Source organism: Rana temporaria, chromosome 4 (genome assembly GCF_905171775.1).
Source record: "Rana temporaria chromosome 4, aRanTem1.1, whole genome shotgun sequence".
Classification (NCBI taxonomy): domain Eukaryota; kingdom Metazoa; phylum Chordata; class Amphibia; order Anura; family Ranidae; genus Rana; species Rana temporaria.
Genome location: NC_053492.1, coordinates 104138859 through 104159626, shown reverse-complemented (window position 1 = coordinate 104159626; position 20768 = coordinate 104138859). Strand labels below are relative to the sequence as shown.

Below are 20768 nucleotides of genomic sequence, written 5' to 3'. Positions count from 1 at the left end.
TTTAAAGAAGAGGTAGAGAATAAATTCTTTAAAGTACCTAGATTAGACGCCCCCCTCACGCAGGTCTCCAAGCAGTCTGACCTCTCCTTTGAGGATGCGGGTAACTTAAAAGATTCTATGGATCGGCGGGCTGAGACTACCTTGCGTAGGGCCTGGGAGGCTAATGCGGCAGTCTTGAGCCCCGCATTGGCTTCAGCCTGCGTAGCAAGGAACGCGGATTCTTGGATCTCCAAGTTGATGGAACATGTCTCCCATGTTCCTAAGTTTAAAGAGATTCTGGACTCCCTTCAGATCATAGTCCAGTGGCTTATTTGGCTGACGCCGCGGTAGAGTCTGTGCGTTCTACTGCTAAAACGGGAGACCTCATCAACTCTGCTAGGAGAGCAGTGTGGGTCAAGACGTGGAACGGTGATCTTGCATCTAAGACCCGCCTTTGTGGTCTTCCCTGCGAGAGCTCCCTCCTTTTTGGTACAGGGCCTGGATCAGGCTCTGACTAGGTCCTCATAAAAGGGTATGCGTTTCCTTACCAAGCCTAGACAGAACAGGAAAAGAGCTTTTCAAAGGCCCCCAGGGTGGACTTGGGGGTAGGAACCGTCCTTCAGAGAGAAGGCCCCCCAACAATAGGCGCTAGGGAGTTGGGAAGGAGTAACCAAAAGGGGGCGTCCCTTTTTTTCCAACACTAAACCCATCGATAAGGATTCCAAATGACGGGAAAGTCGGAAGACTCTCCCATTTCCTTCCCAGGTGGGAGAGCATTACTCGGAGCCCCCATGTTCTTCAGATTGTAAGGGGGGGTTACAAGCTAGAATTCCGTCAGTTTCCCCCTCCGAAATTTGTTCTGACTCATTTGCCCAAGGACCTCCTCAAGTCAGCAGGCCTTCTGCAGAGCTTGCACAGCAGGGGGTCATAGTTCCAGTCCCTGTGGACCAAAGAGGTTTGGGGGTTTACTCCCATATCTTTGTGGTCCCAAAGCCGTCAGGCTGATTATCAATCTGAGACCCCTGAATACCTCTCTCCTCCACAAGAGGTTTCGTATGGAGCGTGTTTACAGCCTCAGGAGGCTTCTGCTGAGGGAGGTATTCATGGTGACCATCGTTTTATGGGACGCTTATCTCCACGTTCCAATTTTTCCGGGTCATCGGAGGTCCCTCAGGTTTGCTATCGCGTCCGCCCAAGGAGTACAACATTTGCAATTTGCTGCCCTCCCTTTCAGACTGGCCTCCAGTCCAAGGGTCTTTACAAAGGTCCTGGCAGAGGCAATCGCTTTCCTGCACCTGCAAGGGATAGCTCTAGTCCCTTATCTTGACGATCTGTTACTATACAACCAGAGTTGGGATCTCCTTCTTGCGGACCTGGCCACTGTCATGACTACTTTGGAATTCCTGGGTTGGATTATCAACAAAGAAAAATCCTCGCTCCTTCCGAAACAGAGGAAGCTTTATCTAGGGTTTCTGATAGACTCCCTGGAAAGGAAGCTCTTTTTGCCCGAGGACAAGATCCGGGGTCTCATGGCAGCGGTCAGGTCGGCGGTGGGGAGAGCAGAGTCCTCTTTTAGGGACATCATGAGGCCGCTGGGCTTAATGACCTCTTGTATCCCAGCGGTCCCGTGGGCGCAGCTCCACTCCAGGCCCCTCCAATTCTTCCTGGAGAATCCCTAGATGTCGGGGTCAGTGTCCCAGATCCAGTGAAGCACAGACTGGTGGCTTCTTCCACAGAACCTGCGGATAGGTCTTTCGTGGAGTCAGATCGAACCCGTCAGGATCACCACAGATGCCAGCGCCTGGGGGGGGGGCTCACTTGGATGAGCTCCGTGCCCAGGGTTCCTGGAGCAAGCGTCAGAGGGGGGCCTCTTCAAACTACTGCAAGCTATTAGCGGTTGGAGAAACCCTAAAGGCGTTCGAGGAAAGAGTTCTGGGCCGGGAGGTCCAGATTCTTTCCGACAATGCGACCACGGTGGCCTTCCTCAGCCATCAGGGAGGCACCAGATCCCACACCCTTCTGGAGCTGTCTCTAGAGATCCTGGGCTGGGCAGAAATGAGAATTCCCTCTCTGTCGGCAGTCCACTTAAAGGGGGCCCTCAACTTGGAGGCAGACTACTTGGGAACTGAATCCAGAGGTCTTCAGCCTGATCTGTCAGCACTTTGGCAGCCCAGAGGTGGATCTCTTCGCCCGCAGGGCGAACAGGAAGGTGAAGAGATTCTTCTCCCTCTCCCGAGAACACGGGCCGTAGGGGGTGGACGCATTGGCCCAGGTATGGAAGTTTCACCTGGCCTATGCTTTTCCTCCTCTGAACCCAATTCCGAGAATCCTGCAGAGGTTAAGTCTAGCAGTAGGCAGACTAATTCTGGTTGCACCCTGGTGGCCCAAGAGGACCTGGTTTCCTGCTCTAGAGCGCGGGTCGGTGGCTTCTCCCTGTTAGACCGGACCCTGCCGAAGAAGGTCCGCCCGATCACCCAGCCCCCGGCTTCTTCAAGCTGATGGCCTGGTGCTTGAGAGGCGGAGCCTGAGGGAAAAGGGCTGCTCCGAGAGGGTAATTGACACGCTTCTGGCCAGTAGGAAGGAACTCACTAGGCGTATTTATGCCAAGATCTGGGGCGTATTTTCTCGCTGGAGCTTGGCGAGACAAGTATCCCAGCAGGAGACTTCGGTCATCCTAGATTTTCTCCAAGACGGTGTGGACCAGGGGCTAGCCACTAGGACTCTTGAGAGTTCAGGTGGCGATCTTGTCTTATTTTTTAGTTAGACGCCTATCCCTGGATCCCCTAGTTAAAAGGTTCCTAACAGCCAGAGATAGGATGTCCCCAGTACGGATTTCTAGGGTTCTGCCCTGGGATTTTTCGATTGTTTTGGATCAGTTAACCAAGGCTCCGTTTGAGCCAATTGGCAGTATCCCTGTTAGGTTACTCACCTTTAAGTTTTCCTTCCTTTTGGCGGTCACGTCTGCCAAGAGGATAGGTGATATGCAGGCGCTCTCCATTAAAGAGCCATTTTTTCGTTTATTTGAGGACAGGGTTGTTCTAAGTCAGGACCCCCTGTACCTTCCTAAAGTAGTGACCAAGTTTCACAGGTCACAGGAGATAGTTCTCCCTTCTTTTTGTTCAAATCCCCAGAATGAGAAGGAATCTTCCTTTCATTGTCTGGATGTTAGACATTGTCTATTAGTTTATTTAGAGAGGGTTAGTGAGTTTAGACGCTCTACCCATCTATTAGTTAATTTTTCGGGCCAGAAAAGAGGCCATCATGCCTCCCCTGCCTCCATTTCTAGGTGGATAAGGCAGACGATTTCCCTAGCCTATATTCAAGCCGGTAAGGCAGTTCCAAAAGTTAAAGCACACTCCACGCGGTCACTGGCAACCTCCTGGGCAGAAAGGGCCGGAGCTTCGGTGGAGCAGATCTGCAGAGCGCCGACGTGGTCAAGCCAAAACACGTTCCTAAGACACTATAGAGTTGCACTACTGTCACCTCAGGATTTGGTAGAAAGGTCCTGCAAGCAGTAGTCCCGCCCTAAGGTAGGCCTGAAGCTACTTGCTTCTCTCTCAGGGTGCCGTCCTGGAAGACGACTTGAGAAAGTAGCAGTTACACTTACCGGTAGCTGGATTTCTGGGAAGTCTTACAGGACGGCAGGCCTACTTCCCACCCTTGTGATACATTATTGGTTTGTATTTTTGTGTTTTTTTCCTGTGCACTGGTGGGTTCATACTTTATCTCAAACTGAGGAGGGAGGGGCAGGGTTTTTAACCTCTCTTTGATTGTGTTTACTGTCAGATGAAGCCAGTCATCTCTCAGGGTGCCGTCCTGTAAGACTTCCCAGAAATCCAGCTACCGGTAAGTGTAACTGGTACTTTCGTCTGACAAAAAATCCATGGTTTTGTTGTTGGAATTTCCAACCGTGTGACATTAGCCTGTCTCTGAAAACCTTTGTTTTATTCGCTTTACAATTGTCACTTTTCTGGCCCTGTGAACATGGAGACCAAGAGGGTGATGTCCTGAAGATTCAAAGTGTTTCTGACTTTGCCATTGGACCTTTAATGTTGAAGAAAATGTATTTTCAAATATTTTCAAAGCCTCAGACTTTAACCTGTTGCATTTCAAGACTGGTTTCTTCACTCCGTTCTCTCCTGCAGATTTTGTGGTCCTGTATGGGATTTTAGTTAAGGTCAAATGTTTTTGTATAAAAGTCCTTTAATGGAAGTAAAATCTGAATTTGGTAATTTTAGCTAGTTTTTGATGGCAGTGGGGCCTTATTAAAATAACTTCTTCTCTGCCCAAAGGTGTATTTCATAAATCAAACAAGCTTTTCAGGGAGATTTTACGTTCCATTAGACTGAAGCCAGGTTAAAAAAAAAAAAAAAATGACCTTTATTTAGAATTGGATGAAATGCCCCCGGAAAACATCAAAGCCTAATAACAGTACGAACAACAACCCGGATTGGTGGCGGGTGCTTCAGCTTTTTTGTTGACCGTTACTTGAGGTTCTTCAATACATTTACCAGGCACTTATATACCCTGTTGCTTTCTGCAGACGCTTGCCTGTCCATGCTGTTTATAGGCCAGACTTCTAAGATAATGGCCTATCCTGGGTGCTTTGAAATTCTTCTTTTTTTTTTTTTTTTTTTAATGGTTCATTTATGGGTAGATTTATTCACCCACTTCTTCCTCACTCCTTTGTTCTCTGTAATATGAAATAAATCAACAAGGATAAACCTTCAGAATAGCCATGTCATGGATAGAGCTTTATGGCAAGGTCTCTAGAAGTGAAATGATGCTACAGTCTCATTCAGACAGGTTATGGCACCCGTACTGCATGCAGGCTGTCTTTGTTTTGGCATCTGCCCTAAACTACATTCAGGCAGGCTATAGAAGTTGATGCAGACACGATGGCTGCACAGACGCAACCGCCTGTCAAAATTTTACATCTTTGCAGGAGTGGCTGCACGGCTCCAAACTTAGGCAATGCCAAAACAAAAGGCAGCCTGGATGTGGTACAGTTGTGTTTGAATAAGGCCTACATAAAAAACAAATATGTTACTCTGTTGCATCTGTTATAATTTTAAGCTATTACTTTAGTGAAGTTGACATGTGCTGTTGCATGCAGACAATATATGCAAGCAGCTTATTTTTATTGGAAGGACATGTTTCGTTATACAGCAATCCTGTTATAGTAGAAATGTTTGTAATTTTCTGACTTAATTTGTATTTGTATTTCTTTCAGTATTCTGCTGATGCAGAGAAAGTGGCAAACCTTTTACAAATTCCTCAGTATTTTGATCTAGAGCTTTATAGCACAGGACGAATGGAAAAGGTATGTTTACCCCCACCAAAAATATTTACGTAGTAGCTTGGCTTATGCTAGAGAAACCCTGGTGAAATGTATGTTTTGTTATCCTGTTCCTGCAATTTGGTAAATATTTAAAGCGTATAAAAATACTTTTGGTTTATCGGCCAAAGTGGTAGAACTGCATAGGTCAGATCATGTCATTTTAAATTTATTTCAATTCAGTTTTTTATTGGTTCAATTTTAGGTTTATTGTCGGTTTTGTTTCTTAGAAATTAGATTTTATTTTATGGCCTGATATTTGTAATCAATATGATGGTTATATAAAGTAGTCCAACATTTTTTTAAGGTAGCGCGGTAATGGTTAATTCCGCTGTCATGTTTTTGACCACATTCTTTAGAATCTCCTTAAATTAATGGAAGTTGATGGAGTTGAGTAGTCATGTTATGGCCATAAAAATGGTGATTAAACACCCTTTCTGCATCTAAAGTTAAGTTTAGGGTTTGCTCACTAGTATGTTGATCAGGATAATGATACAGTAAATGTTATAATCGGCTTGTCTATTAGTCAGAAACCCTACCTGATGGATGTAAAAAATTCCTGGTAGCAGCTGGGCTAGCCTATTTGACAAAATATTATACTGGAAGTATCGTTTGTAGACCTCTCAAATCCAGCTATAAGCACCAAGAAATGAAAAGGCACTCCAAAAAATATGTACAAATGTGTTCCCTGCTTATCAGTATAATATACTGGTGTAAAACAAAACAAAAAGATCCCCTTATATCTGTTCTACAATGGAAAAAGAAGCAATACAAATGTGTAGTGTTAGATCATCTTTCATTTAAGCAGGACCTAGTATTTTATATGCACTTAGTGTCATGTTGAGTTAAACAATAAAAATATTAATTGGCAGATCATCATCTTTAAGGCTTAATTCACAGGCCCATACACTGTGAATTGGCTATTTGCTCACCCCCATGCCTGTCAAATTAGGATAGTCTGTGCAGCCCTTGTGCCATTATAGAGGTACACAGGCAAATGGCCATTTCATGTCGTACATTTCATGGTGTCTGTGTAAATGAGGCCCTTACATTTTTCTTTTTGGTAATGAACACTTCTTCATATTTTTTTTTTTTTTTTACAGCACCTGGACAGTTTGCTAAAGCAGATTAAGTTTGTGGTGGAAAAACACACAGAGGCCGATGTATTAGAAGCATGTAGTAAAACCTTCAACATACTATGCAGCGAAGAGTACACAATTCAGAACCGAGTGGACGTAGCACACAGTCAGCTGATTGATGAGCTGGCAGACAGGTTCTCGCATTCTGTGGAGGAACTGTTACAAAATGTAAGTGAACCACTGGTTGACATCCTGGCGTCACTAGGGTTGGTGTCACCTGGCGCGGTAAAATATGGTGTCACACACACCCCCCCAATAACATTTTTCAAATATTTTTTACCCTACTGTTTGCACTCTGTTCTCCTTTCTTCCCCTTTTCTCTCTCTCCCTATGCATCTATCTTGTTCGTTCTGTCCCTTCTTCTTTCTCTCCATTTTTCTTTGTCCCCTCCCCCCACCTCTCTTTTTCCAGAACCGGAATTCACATCTCAGGAGCCTATAGGCCAGGGGGCGTACCTAGAGCCGGGGGGGGGGGGGGGGGAAACAATATCTGGCACCCCCCCCCCACGTTAAAATGTAAAAACACCCTGCATACCTCTGCATCCTTCAATATATCTTTGTTACTAGTGTGTACCCCTCTCCACAACTGCACCTCTGGACCACTTTACATTGCACAGCACCCTGCATCACTGGACCCCTTTACATTACACAGCCCCCTGCGTCACTGGACCCCTTTAAAATTACACAGTACCCTGCATCACTGCACCCCTTTACATTACACAGCACCCTGCATCACTGGACCCCTTTACATCTCATAGCCCCCTGCACCTCTGGACCCTTTTACATTACACAGCACCCTGCACCTCTGGGCCCCTTTACATTACACAGCACCCTGCATCACTGGACCCCTTTACATTACACAGCCCCCTGCATCACTGGACCCCTTTACATTACACAGCCCCCTGCATCACTGGACCCCTTTAAAATTACACAGTACCCGGGGGGCGGAGCCGGCGGCCAGAGCAGATGGCAGCGTGAGCTAGGAGCTCTGCAGCAACGGTCGAATCAGAGCGGCTAAAGAGCGACTTTACCTACTCCAAATTGGCACCCTCGGACGGGGGAACTCCCGAGGAGTACAGAAATACTAATGGCGAAGAGAAAGAGAGATGGACCGAGGAAACTGACAGACTTTTTTCCTCCAGCGGCTGGCCGCGTGATCCAAGATGGCGCCCGCAGCGAAAACGGAGCACTGCTTCCTCCGGCCGAAACAAACCACAATGCTACAGAATCTACGGGTGAGTCAACCCCCCAGATCACTCCACTCCCCGCTACACCATCAGGCAGCCCTCTTAAGCAGAAACGGAGGGTAGGGGGAGAAGGAGAATGGCAGGATGACTTGAGCGGGGAGGGTGAATGTATGGAAGAGACAGCATCACACAGCCAGCAATTAGATGCATTCCCTACCTCTGGCCAACCCATCATAGACACAACTATGAAGGAAATGCTACTAACCCTGCGGGGTGCACTCCAGCAGGATATGGCTGCTTTTATGCATAACACAAAATCGGACATATCAGCTATGAAAGGCAGAGTGGAATATGTGGAAAAAAAAATGGAGGAATTCACCATGGCCCATAATGAGCTAGTAGACGCTCATTTTGATGTCGAGGACGAAATTAAAACCATGCGCCTCAAAATGGCGGACATGGAAGACAGGGCCCGCAGGAATAATATTAAATTCAGAGGGATTCCTGAATCAGTAAAACCAGCCGAGCTCACGGAATACCTTCAAAAATTGATGCTAGCAGCAATTCCCTCATTGGAACCCGCAGATCTAATCATAGACAGAGCACATAGACTGCCTAAACCGTCGTTCCTGCCAGACCAAATCCCCAGAGACACCATTGCCAGGATACATTTTTACCATATAAAAGACCAGCTGATGCGGTTCGCCAGGCAACATCCTGCGCTGCCGGGGCAATTTGCAGGAATAGCATTATACGCAGACCTATCGCAAGCCACCTTGGCAGCAAGGCACAACCTAGTCCCCATTACAAAAATTCTACGCAATCACAAGATTATTTATAAATGGGGTTTTCCTGCTAAGTTGCTGCTTGAGCTACACAATGAATCTCATGTAATCACCTCTCTAGAAAAAAGGAAGGAACTTTTGAAAAAATGGCGACTTCTGCCCGCAAACGGAGAATCTGCTGAGCCGGAACCTCTAAAGGACAGGCGATATGACAACCGCCATAGCAGGAGGGGAAAATGAAACCCACATGAGTGATTTGGCGATCTCAAAATGAAGATTTATAAGGATTAAATCCTACTATCCAGTTCTATCTTTTGACTATGTTTCTGTACCTATACAAATCTCTAAAAATAGGTTAAGCATTTGACCGTTGTTCGGCTGAACTTGTGTTCTCAAAAAACTACCCCTATTTGTTGTACAGGATGCCTCCTGTATTCAGTCTCTTATTATGGTCATTACATAATGACCTCAAGTTGCAATATAGTTCATTTTGGACTTGGAAAATTACACAGTACCCTGCATCACTGGACCCCTTTAATATTACACAGCACCCTGCATCACTGGACCCCTTTAATATTACACAGCACCCTGCATCACTGGACCCCTTTAAAATTACACAGCACCCTGCATCACTGGACCCCTTTAAAATTACACAGTACCCTGCATCACTGCACCCCTTTACATTACACAGCACCCTTCATCACTGGACCCCTTTACATCTTAGCCCCTGCACCTCTGGACCCTTTTTACATCACATAGCCCCCTGCACCACTGGACCCCTTTACATCACATAGCCCCCTGCACCTCTGGACCCCTTTACATTACACAGCACCCTGCATCACTGCACCCCTTTTACATTACACAGCCGCCTGCACCTCTGCACCCCTTTACATCACATAGCCCCCTGCACCTCTGGACCCTTTTACACTACACAGCCCTCTGCACCCCTTTACATTACACAGCACCCTGCATCACTGCACCCCTTTACATTACACAGCACCCTGCATCACTGGCCCCCTTTACATTACACAGCACCCTGCATCACTGGCCCCCTTTACATATCATAGCCCCCTGCACCTCTGGACCCTTTTACATTACACAGCCACCTGCACCTCTGGACCCCTGCATGTTACACAGACCCCCTTCAGTGCAGACACCCCCACTCCCCATTCAGTACCTCAGATCATCGCAGGCAGCAACACGGCACATGGACAGAAGGTCCCCTCGGCCCCTCCCTCTCTGTACACACAAACAGAGAGGAGGGGGCTATGCCTGTGTGCCGACTGCCGAGCACCGCTAACCAGTGGCTGTGAGAGGAGGGGATGGATGGTGCTGCGGTGTCACCCCGCAACCCCCCCTCCTCTTGTACCGCGGCGCTCCGATTCCGCGGCGCTCATCTCTGCAGTCGCGGGGGGGGAGCCGCCCCCCCCCCTCCCCCACATGTCAGCTAAAAAAAAAACTTACATTTTTTTTTTTTTTTTTTTTAAATCTGGATGGTGTCACCCCTCTAGTGGGTGTCACCCGGGTGCGGACCGCACCCCCCTAGCAACGCCTCTGCATCCTGGGCCTGATGTGTAATTTCCTGCTCACATCTATGCTCTTGCAGTGATGTGTGTTTCATGGTCTCTGCTACTTTGGTCTTGAGCATCAGGTTATTCCTCTGTGATACGGAGGGCTGGCTTCCAATTTTTCGGTTTGCCAGTGTCCCAACCTCTTATAGGTGGCAGCATAACCCAAGCCGTTTCTGAATTTATTTGTGCCTCAGTGGCCTGCATGAATGGATTTTACAGCAAGTACAATAATCTTTTTATTCTTTTTTGTTTTTGATCTAATATCACACAGATATTTGATCATCTGACATAGATTTTAATTCATCTTTTTAAAAAGAGCCCTTTTGGTTAGATGTGTATCTATCTTGCTTTTACTGTTTGTGTAGCTGGAGTGCAATAATTTTAAAGGAAATTACAAACAAAATGTTATATTTCAAATACTATAAGCAGAGGCGGACTGACAACTCATAGGGCCCCCGGGCTATAGGAGATTATGGGGCCACACAGTGCGCACACACAGACACGCGCACGCACACAGACACGCGCACGCACACAGACGCGCACGCACACACAGACGCGCACAGACACACAGACGCGCACAGACACACAGACGCGCACAGACACACAGACGCGCACAGACACACAGACGCGCACAGACACACAGACGCGCACAGACACACAGACGCGCACAGACACACAGACGCGCACGCACGCACGCACGCACACACACGCACGCACACACACGCACGCACACACACACGCACGCACAGACACGCGCACACACAGACACGCGCACACAGACACGCGCACAGACACGCAGACACGCGCACGCACGCAGACACGCGCACGCACGCAGACACGCGCACGCACGCAGACACGCGCACGCACGCAGACACGCGCACGCACGCAGACACGCGCACGCACGCAGACACGCGCACGCACGCAGACACGCGCACGCACGCAGACACGCGCACGCACGCAGACACGCGCACGCACGCAGACACGCGCACGCACGCAGACACGCGCACGCACGCAGACACGCGCACGCACGCAGACACGCGCACGCACGCAGACACGCGCACGCACGCAGACACGCGCACACACGCAGACACACGCAGACACGCACACACGCAGACACACACACGCACGCACACACGCAGACACACACACACGCAGACACACACACGCACGCACACACGCAGACACACACACACACGCAGACACACACACACACGCAGACACACACACACACGCAGACACACACACACACGCAGACACACACACACACGCAGACACACACACACGCAGACACACACACACGCAGACACACACACACGCAGACACACACACACACGCAGACACACACACACACGCAGACACACACACACACGCAGACACACACACACACGCAGACACACACACACACGCAGACACACACGCAGACACACACGCAGACACACACGCAGACACACACACACGCAGACACACACACACGCAGACACACACACACGCAGACACACACACACGCAGACACACACACACGCAGACACACACACACGCAGACACACACACACGCAGACACGCACACGCAGACACGCACACGCAGACACGCACACGCAGACACGCACACGCAGACACGCACACGCAGACACGCACACGCAGACACGCACACGCAGACACGCACACGCAGACACGCACACGCAGACACGCAGACACACACACACACACACGCAGACACACACGCACGCAGACACACACGCACGCAGACACACACGCACGCAGACACACACGCACGCAGACACACACGCACGCAGACACACACGCACGCAGACACACACGCACGCAGACACACACGCACGCAGACACACACGCACGCAGACACACACGCACGCAGACACACACGCACGCAGACACACACGCACGCAGACACACACGCACGCAGACACACACGCACGCAGACACACACGCAGACACACACACACGCAGACACACACACACGCAGACACACACACACGCAGACACACACACACGCAGACACACACACACGCAGACACACACACACGCAGACACACACACACGCAGACACACACGCACGCACACACGCAGACACACACACACGCAGACACACACACACAGACACACACACACACACGCAGACACACACACACACACACACACGCAGACACACACACGCACACACGCAGACACACACACGCACACACGCAGACACACACACGCACACACGCAGACACACACACACACACGCAGACACACACGCAGACACACACACAGACACACACACACACACACGCAGACACACACACACACACACACACACGCAGACACACACACACACGCAGACACACACACACACACACGCAGACACACACACACACACACACGCAGACACACACACACACACACGCAGACACACACACACACGCAGACACACACACACACACGCAGACACACACGCAGACACACACACAGACACACACACTGAAATGGTACTGGAAAGGCGGGGCAGCTATAATCTTGGGATTTTTTTTAAAGAACTGAGATTTTTACATACTGTCCCTGTTTTTTTTTTTTTTTTTTTGAGGCTGGCAACCCTGATGGGGCCCCCTAGTGGCACGGGGCCCTCTGGCAGTGCCCGAGTGCTTGAATGGTCAGTCCGCCCCTGACTATAAGGGAATCTTTGTCTTGTATTTTGCAGTCAGACTTTCTGTTTCTGTGCTTTTAATTTTATAACTTAATTTTATACAGCTAGATGAAGCTGATGAAGATGATGTATATAATGTACTGGCCTCCTTAAAACGCTTAACATGTTTTCACAAGTGAGTATAGTACTTTTGGGGTGAATGTTGACTATTTTATTTGTGTAGTAAATCTAATAAGCACGGTCAATGTAAAAAAACAGCAGCAGCTTCTTCGTTTTACAAGCACAGTCCTTTTAAATTTAATTGTATTTATTTTTTTATATACATTTTCATGTCGGCTTCAGATGTCATAGGTTTTTAAATTCATATGTCAGGTAGTCCTTTGGTAGACTGCAAGATCCTGCTTCAAGAGTCCTTTGTAATTTTACATAAAAGATCCCTTTTCTTTCATTTATTGACACACGGTGCTCTATATTCAGAACCATAGGATTATCTTGCCCCTCACAGGCGTAGGACAGGCAGAAAAAAACAACTTGGCTATGTTTATATGCAGTCCTAGCTGGTATACATCTCCCTCTCTGCTATAGGCCTTCAGTTTTTTTTTTTTTTTTTTTTTTTTTTTGCCTAGTGACAGGCTGGGAACTTCCACAAGTATTTTTTTTATTTTCCTGGGATTTTTTCATGAAGGGATCTTAAAGCGGTGGTTCCCCTAAAAATAAAATGTTAACATTGCCTTTCCCAAATAAATTACGATTAGAATCGGCCGGTTTTATTAAACCGACGCATACATCGCGTCACGAGATGCCTAAAGAAGCCGAACGTCGGTGCGGCTCTATACGGCGCATGCGCACCGACGTTCGGCTTCTTTCGGCATCTCGTGACGCGATGTATGCGTCGGTCGGATGCCTGTCCATCAATTAGGAATGCCCACCGCCAGCATCGTACCCGGAAGTGGCGGTGGGAACGAATCTAACAAACGGTATGTACGGACCTTTTTTTTTTAATAAAACCGGCCGATTCTAATCGTAATTTATTTGGGAAAGGCAATGTTAACATTTTATTTTTAGGGGAACCACCGCTTTAACATAGATCCAGTGGTCACCCCACCCTGGCTAGCAAGCACGCACAGGCCTTTACGTGATGGGTCGGCCGCGCCATGCCTCATCCTGTACTGAGGCGGTAGGCGCGCTAAACATCTCGCTGGAGCGCATATGACCAGGCTTCTAATGTCCATGTCACAGCGCTACACTGGCCGTCAGCTACCCACTTCGGTGGTGAGGTGGGAGTCTTGGGAATATTACCCCCAACCCCCGTGGGTCGGCAAGTAGATGCCCCTTCCAGGGTGCGTGTGGAGCGCGGGTACTCCCCGGGGTGGTTGGTCCCTTGGCGTTTCCCCTCCTCCCCTGCCAGGGGCTGTCCCCCCTTCCTTAGTCTATACCTTCTGGGGTGAAGGTATCCCCCATCTCCCAGTGTCCTGGGGTGTGTTATGGGATGCCGGGCTGCGCGTGTCTGTTCCCCCTTTAGTGCTGGCTGTATCTTTTCTCAGCTAGATAGCAGCACCCTGCTCAAGGTCAGAGGGGGCTGTTTTCATGCATGGCTGTGCAGCTTCCTCCCCTCTTCCTGGGCTGCTTTTAGGACAAACGGCTGTGGAAGCTATATTGGGCGGTTATTGCCTCACGCTTTTCTTGACAGGCTTTATGGCTCACTGGTGCAGGGGGGTGGGGATGTTTAGGGCTCCCTGTTTTGCCCAGGGACCTGCTATTTAGCCCCCCCCCCCGTGGGTGTGCATACCACGCGATCCGACTCCCTGCTAATCTAGGCCGTGGCTTTTGTGGCCAGCTGAATTGTGGCGGTGCTGCCATGTTTGATGTGGGCAGCCGCCCTCTGCCGTCCAGTGCGCTTGTAAGCTGGTATCCTCCTGTTGGGCGGTACTTGGGGCGGCAGTTGCACTGGAGTGTTCCATGTTGCCGGGGGCTTTATCTCCCCCCTCCCGCTCCCTCCGGTGGCGCGATCATCTGCGACTGTGGATGTCAAGAGTCTCCCGTTGGAACTGTGCCAGCGATCTGTCAGGTGGCGGTTCCTAATGGTGACCGGCACTCTGCCTGTGGCTGTTGCAGCACTTGGAGGGAGAAGCAGGGTTTCTTCCTGCATACAGTCATTAACTTCTCCCCCCAATCATGGGTTTCTTCAGTGACCCCGATCGGTACAGGCTGTGCCTGTGGACCCCCTATGTCCTAAAGGTGTTGTGGTTACCTTGGTCACCATGTCAGCGCAGGGGGGCACCCCGGACCCTGTTGGGGGTGGTATCCTTCACACACTTCCGCCCCGTCTATTCTGTTGGTTGGCATAACCTTTTGGGGTGGGCGGGTGCAGTCTGAGGCGTAATGCCCGACACTGGTGGTTCTGCTCTGCAGTTTAGCAGTGGCAATGATGGGTGCTGGGTTGGCATACTTTTGCATCTCTGTAGTCCCTGTCTGTGGTTAACTTTTTTCCTGTGAGTGGTTGCGGCCCCTGCTGCACTCTCATGCAAATGTATGGGCTCGTAGCGCACTGGTTCCCCTGGCGATACCTTGAGGGTTCAGTAGCAGTCGCCCTTGGGATGCATTAACCAGCAGGGCGATTTATTTTTTTTTTTTTTACCCCCATGTTTTATGTATTTGTCTACAGCTGGGTTAAAGCGGCCCTTTGTGGTTCTGCTTCGCTTTGGTGTACGTTCACCTGTGTGGAGACTCATCTGCAGAAGTGGACCTCTCCTGTGGTGCATCCACTTTTTGGTTACATAAAGCTACCATGCTGCTGACTGAGGAGCTTCACTCCTTTTGAGATGTCCTGCGACCACAGGGCACAATCGGTTGCCAGTTTGTTTGCCTTGCATGGTCAGAATTCCAGTCTGTGTTGGCCCTGGCCTGGGCGTCTGATGCGTATTTAGTTGGTTTTACTCCGGTAGCAATTTTGAGCACCGACTATGTGGCTTGGGCAGTAAAATTGGTCCAGTCTCTGAAGTACGTACGTGAGACATTCTTGGGTGCCTTCCACACACGGTCTCAACGGTGGTGCTTCAGTTTCAGGCTGGGCTACTGACTAGATTTCTGAATGGGCCCAGGTGGGCCTGCACTCCCTGTGGTATTGTCACCTTGGTGAGAATCTCATGGGTGGCGAGCGTAACATCTTCCCACAGACCTAGAATGGGAAGGAATCAATTGCCTCTTGCTTCTCCGACAAGGGTCCCTACTCTTTCCAGGCTCCCCGCAAATGGGGTGTGAAAAATTGGCAGGTGGACTTTCTCAGTTGGCAGGCATTGGGCCAAAGTTAATAGTCCCTTCATCTGATATGTCTGCAGTGGGGCACCCCCGAGGTGGACCTCTGAGCCGAGAAGCAAAGAAGTTTGAGGTTTGTGGCAATGTCGCGGGATCCTTTGGTAGATGCCACAGATGCTCTGGCGGCCCTGTGTGGTCAGTATCGCCTGATTTATGCCTTCCCTCCTTTCAAGCTTCCTTCACGGCTTTTGCGCAGGATCGAGGCCGAAGGTGTTCTGGTCATTCTGGCTGCCCAGGACTAGCCTTGAAGGTCTGGGTACACCGACCTGGTGCGATTGGTCGCCGACGTCCCTTGAAGGCTACATTTTAGAGAGAACCTGCTGTCCCCAGGGCTAATCTTCCATCCTGCTTTACATTCGCTAGCTTTGAAGGCCTGGCTGTTGAAAGCCAGGTGCTGACAGATAGAGGTTTGCCTGGGTCGGTAGTTCCAACTATGCTGAAGGTGAGGAAGTCTACCTCTAGAAAGAATTACCATTGTACGTGGAAAGAGTACATTTCGTGGTGTGAGTTGATCAGTGTTCAGCTCAATCTTTTTCATTCCTCTCGAATGTTGTCCTTCCTGCAACGAGATGTTGAGCAGACATTGGCCTTGAGTACCATCAAGGGCCAGGTGTCTGCCTTGGCAATCTTTTTTTCAGTGACCTTTAGCCGTGCATTTCTTGGTCTGTACTTTCATTCAGGGGATTTGACACCTGACTCCGCCAGTGCGGCCTCCTTTTTGGCCTTGGGATTTGAACTTGGTGCTCTCCGTTCTCCAGAAAACTCCTTTTGAAAATTTCTGCGAGATTCCCCTGCTTACTCTGTCGCAGGTGGCTTTTTTGGTGGCTATCACTTCTGCTCGCAGGGTGTCGGAAATGGCGGCGCTATCTTGTCATACTCCCTACTTGGTGGTCCACAAAGATGAGGTGGTTCTTCGTCCATGCCCGTCTTTCCTACCTAAGGTTGTCGCTGACTTTAATTTGAGTGAAGACATTGTGTTGCCTTCCTTGTGTCCCAGGACCTTTCATCCCAAGGAATTTGTGTCTACCCTGGATGTGATTTGGGTTGTTTGGGTGTATCTGACAGCCACTGAGTCTTTTTTGAGAGGTCGGACCCTTTTTGTGATCACGGACGAGCCATGGAAAGGAATGTCTGCTTCTTTTGCTACCATTTCCAGGTGGATCAGACAGGTGGTGATACAGGCCTATTCTATTAAGGGGCGGGTTCCTCCCTTCCCTGTGACGGCGCAATCTACTCAGGCGCTTTGTGCTTCTTGGGTCAACCATCATTGGGCTTCTGCGACAGGCGGCCACCTGGTCATCGGTGCACGCTTTCACAAAATTCTATGAAGTGGATGTTTCTGCCTCTGCGGATGCTTCTTTTGGCCACAAGGTTTTGCATGCTGCTGTCTAGAGGACGTGTTACCACTTTGGGGGGGGGGGGGGGTTGAGGTTGGACTCCTGTGGGTTTTTTTTTGAGCTTGTGTTACCTGTTTGGCCTGGGAGCTTATGTTCCACCCCTTATGTTTTTGACACTGCTTGGGGACATCCCTATGGTTCTGAATATGGAGCGCGGTGTGCATCAATAAACTAAAGAAAAAAAATTAGGATTTTTGTTACTTATCGTAAAATCCATTTCTCTGAATTCATTGATGGACACCGCACCCACCCCGCTATGGAGTTTTAATACTTCTGATACTGCTTGTTACTAAACTGAACGCCTATAGCAAAAAGGGGGATGTATACCAGCTAGGACTGCCCATAGGCGTAGCCAAGTTTTTAATTTTTCTGCCTAGTGTCCTACTCCTGTAGGGGGCAATATAACCCTATGGTTCTGAATATGAAGTGCTGTGTTTGTCAATGAATTCGGAGAAATGGATTTTACGGTAAGTAAAACAAATCCTATTTTTAGATATACAGTGAGCCAGCTAATGGCAGCATATTTTATCTCTTGATGTCTCCTGTTTGATCAGAGTTGGAATTGACTGCTAATTTACATATTATCAGCACACCAAGAACCCAATAAAAGTTAATAATTTTAATAACCTGTTCATTGCGGTCTGTGCACAGATCAGCTACAACCAAGTTGTTTGGTACTTAAACTGTTTTTTATATACATTTGGTATTTAAAAAAAGTTTATATAGCATTTACATCAGTCAAGCCAACTGGGCTTACCATTGAAATAACTCCAATAAAACACAATTTAAAACCGCTCTGCATGTCATGAATAAATGTTTAATTATGTTTTACACGCATTCTGTGAAAGTACATGAATCTGCCTTAATTCAATATGCCTTCTATCATCCTCTGCACAATAGGAGTGAGGCTGAGGATAGACAGACAGGACTAATATACGAGGGGTCTTCAAAAAGTTTCCGTGCTTTTTTTATATACAACCCTTGTATATTTCTAGTTTTTAGAGTGGAGGCTAGAACTTTAAGTGTTTTAATTCCTTTTTCACATTGGAAGATTTCCCTACACAATCTGTTCCAGAGAACTAACAAAGTCATAGGAAGTCTCCCAAAAGTTTAAGTGCAGTTTAACATTTGGCAGGTGTAATGGGTGTCTTGGTGATAGTTGTAAGATGGTGCATTTACCCTAGCTTTCTATCCATGGAAGATTGGTTACTAGGACAGAAGGTGTGCGAGTACATTTTTCATATCAATGAACACCTGGCAGTAGTTATAACCATTCCACACTAAGCCCATCAGGAAGAAAATGGTTTTGGCTAGAGTTTTAATTTAAAGAATCAGTCCACTAAAGTCTGATACTCTATTAATTGGTGGTTGCAAGTGGAGGTATTGCTTGGGTATTTCATAGGCTTTTTCTCCTCACCGGAACTTAATGGCTTGCCCACCTGTCATGGACATGTCTAGATCATCTGTTTAAATTTTGCAAATTCAACAGGAGTGGTTCGAATACATGGAATGATATTCCAGAATCTACTCAAAAAGTGGAGAATATTCTTTCAACAATCATGCTAGTATGTTTTGTCTGTTTCTCTCCCTTCCTCCTTTAAAAAAAGTATGGCCAAAGTTTTTTTGGCTATACTTCTATGGATCACAGGAGTGCAGTTTGTTTTGCACTCCCATGACCCGTTTTCAGCCGACAACGGACTTTAGCTGGTTCAAGCTTGTGAAAGATCCACCCAGATGCCTGGACCGGCAGCTGGCTCAGTCTCCCAGGTGCACCTTTGGGAGACTGAGCCAGCCCTTCCTCCCCCCTCCCCCCTCTCTCCAACCCAGCGCTCCAGTGAGCTGGTGACTGGTAGTCGCTGCTCTCTGCTTAGAGCAGATGGCAGAACTGAACGGTCAGCAGCATTTGATTGCTCCGTTTTCCGTGCAGAAGTGGTGGGGGACAGACATAGCATCTGATCGATTCTGCATCTACGTTGGTATAAGGTGTTTTTTGTTTTTTAAACCCCATACCTCCTTTTTTAATCACGGTTCTGATTTTTGTGAATTCCTGTGGTATTGGTTATGCATTGTGGTGTGAATCTTGTGATTTCTAGTTTGTTGCATTGTGGAGTACCCTTGTTCAGATTTGCAATATGATAGCAGATGATCTGTGTTCCTGAAAGCACCTTGTAATTGCAGCGCTCATGATTTGACCAAATGGGACATGTTTGGAAACTGTTATCGGCTGTTGAAGGCGGGTCTGGAACATGAAGGCATGCTCGAGCAGGTATTTCTGATTGTTTGAAATAAAGTACTTGCAGGTGGATATGTTTGGATGGTGCCTAATTCTTTTTCTTTGATTTCTTTCAGATTGGTGTCCAGGCTCTCCAGTGCTCTCACTACTCTCTATTGTGGCAGCTGGTTAAAATCACAGAAGGCAATCCTTCCAGAGTAAGTTTTCTAAGTCATTTTGTGTTTGTTATCTATAGTAATGTCTTGCCTCAGCAACTTGACAATCATTCATGGGCACTCTTCGGACTTCCGAAAATTTTCATGCATTGTTTGTATGTTTTGGATGTTTTTTAGGTAGTTTTTAAGTCATTGCTCTCTCCATTTAAGACAGATTCCCTTTTAGTCATTCTGAATTGGCCTTGAAAGGGTGGTCCAACTTTTCTTACCACCACTTTTGAATGCTTGCCATTCTACAGGCTCATGGTCTCAGGGCTTGGGTTCCATCCTATCCATTGAAGATTCACTCCACATGGACATTGAACCCCTTGGGCTTTTGACATTCGGCTTCAGTTTCCCAAGTTTGCGAGGCTGCCACCTGGTCTTCTGATCACATGTTCTCCAAGTTCTATCAGGTGGACGCTTCTGCTTCATTTGATTCCATGTTTGGGCAAAAGGTCCCTCCGGAGGTGATGAGCTGCCCTCAATCCCCAATTCTCTTACATTAGACCTGGTAGTGGTTGTTTGCTGTGTTCCCCACCTTTCAGTTGGACTTTTTGAATGTCCCAAAGGTTTGACTTCCTGTGTGCAAATGGACAAAAAAGAAAATAGAATTGTACCTGTAAAAGGGACACTGGTCTTACCCCTTTATTAACATGTTCTCGGTACTGCTTTGCTACAAAACTGAGACATTGTGATAGTAGGAGGGGTTAAAACCTAGACTGGCCAACATCCCCCCCCCCTCCATAGTACAGTCCTGTAGGAAATATTCAAATTGTATAATTATTTTGCAACATAAAAAATAAATAAAAAAATATATTTGCTTTAACCAGTCTGTTTTGTTTCTTCATAGGAAGATATGTTGATGTTAAGAAAGACTGTAAAATCTTTTCTAGCAATCTGTCAGCAGTGTCTTTCCAATGTTAATACACAAGTTAAAGAGCAGGTAAGTCATAAACAGGGCTAGTTAACAATGGTTTCCATTTTCAT

At 48.0% G+C, this 20768-nt stretch overlaps 1 protein-coding gene across 3 annotated transcripts in view; it reads left to right on the top strand.

Annotated features, from left to right (window-relative positions):
- The window catches only part of STAG1 (stromal antigen 1), a 222300-nt gene that overhangs the window by 166753 nt on the left and 34779 nt on the right, over window positions 1-20768 (top strand). For all 3 annotated transcript variants that reach the window (XM_040348710.1, XM_040348711.1, XM_040348712.1), the window contains 6 exons: window positions 5213-5302; window positions 6421-6624; window positions 12744-12814; window positions 19530-19617; window positions 19701-19781; window positions 20632-20724. In XM_040348710.1, the coding sequence (XP_040204644.1) occupies window positions 5213-5302; window positions 6421-6624; window positions 12744-12814; window positions 19530-19617; window positions 19701-19781; window positions 20632-20724 (627 nt within the window). The remainder of the gene's footprint in view (window positions 1-5212; window positions 5303-6420; window positions 6625-12743; window positions 12815-19529; window positions 19618-19700; window positions 19782-20631; window positions 20725-20768) is intronic.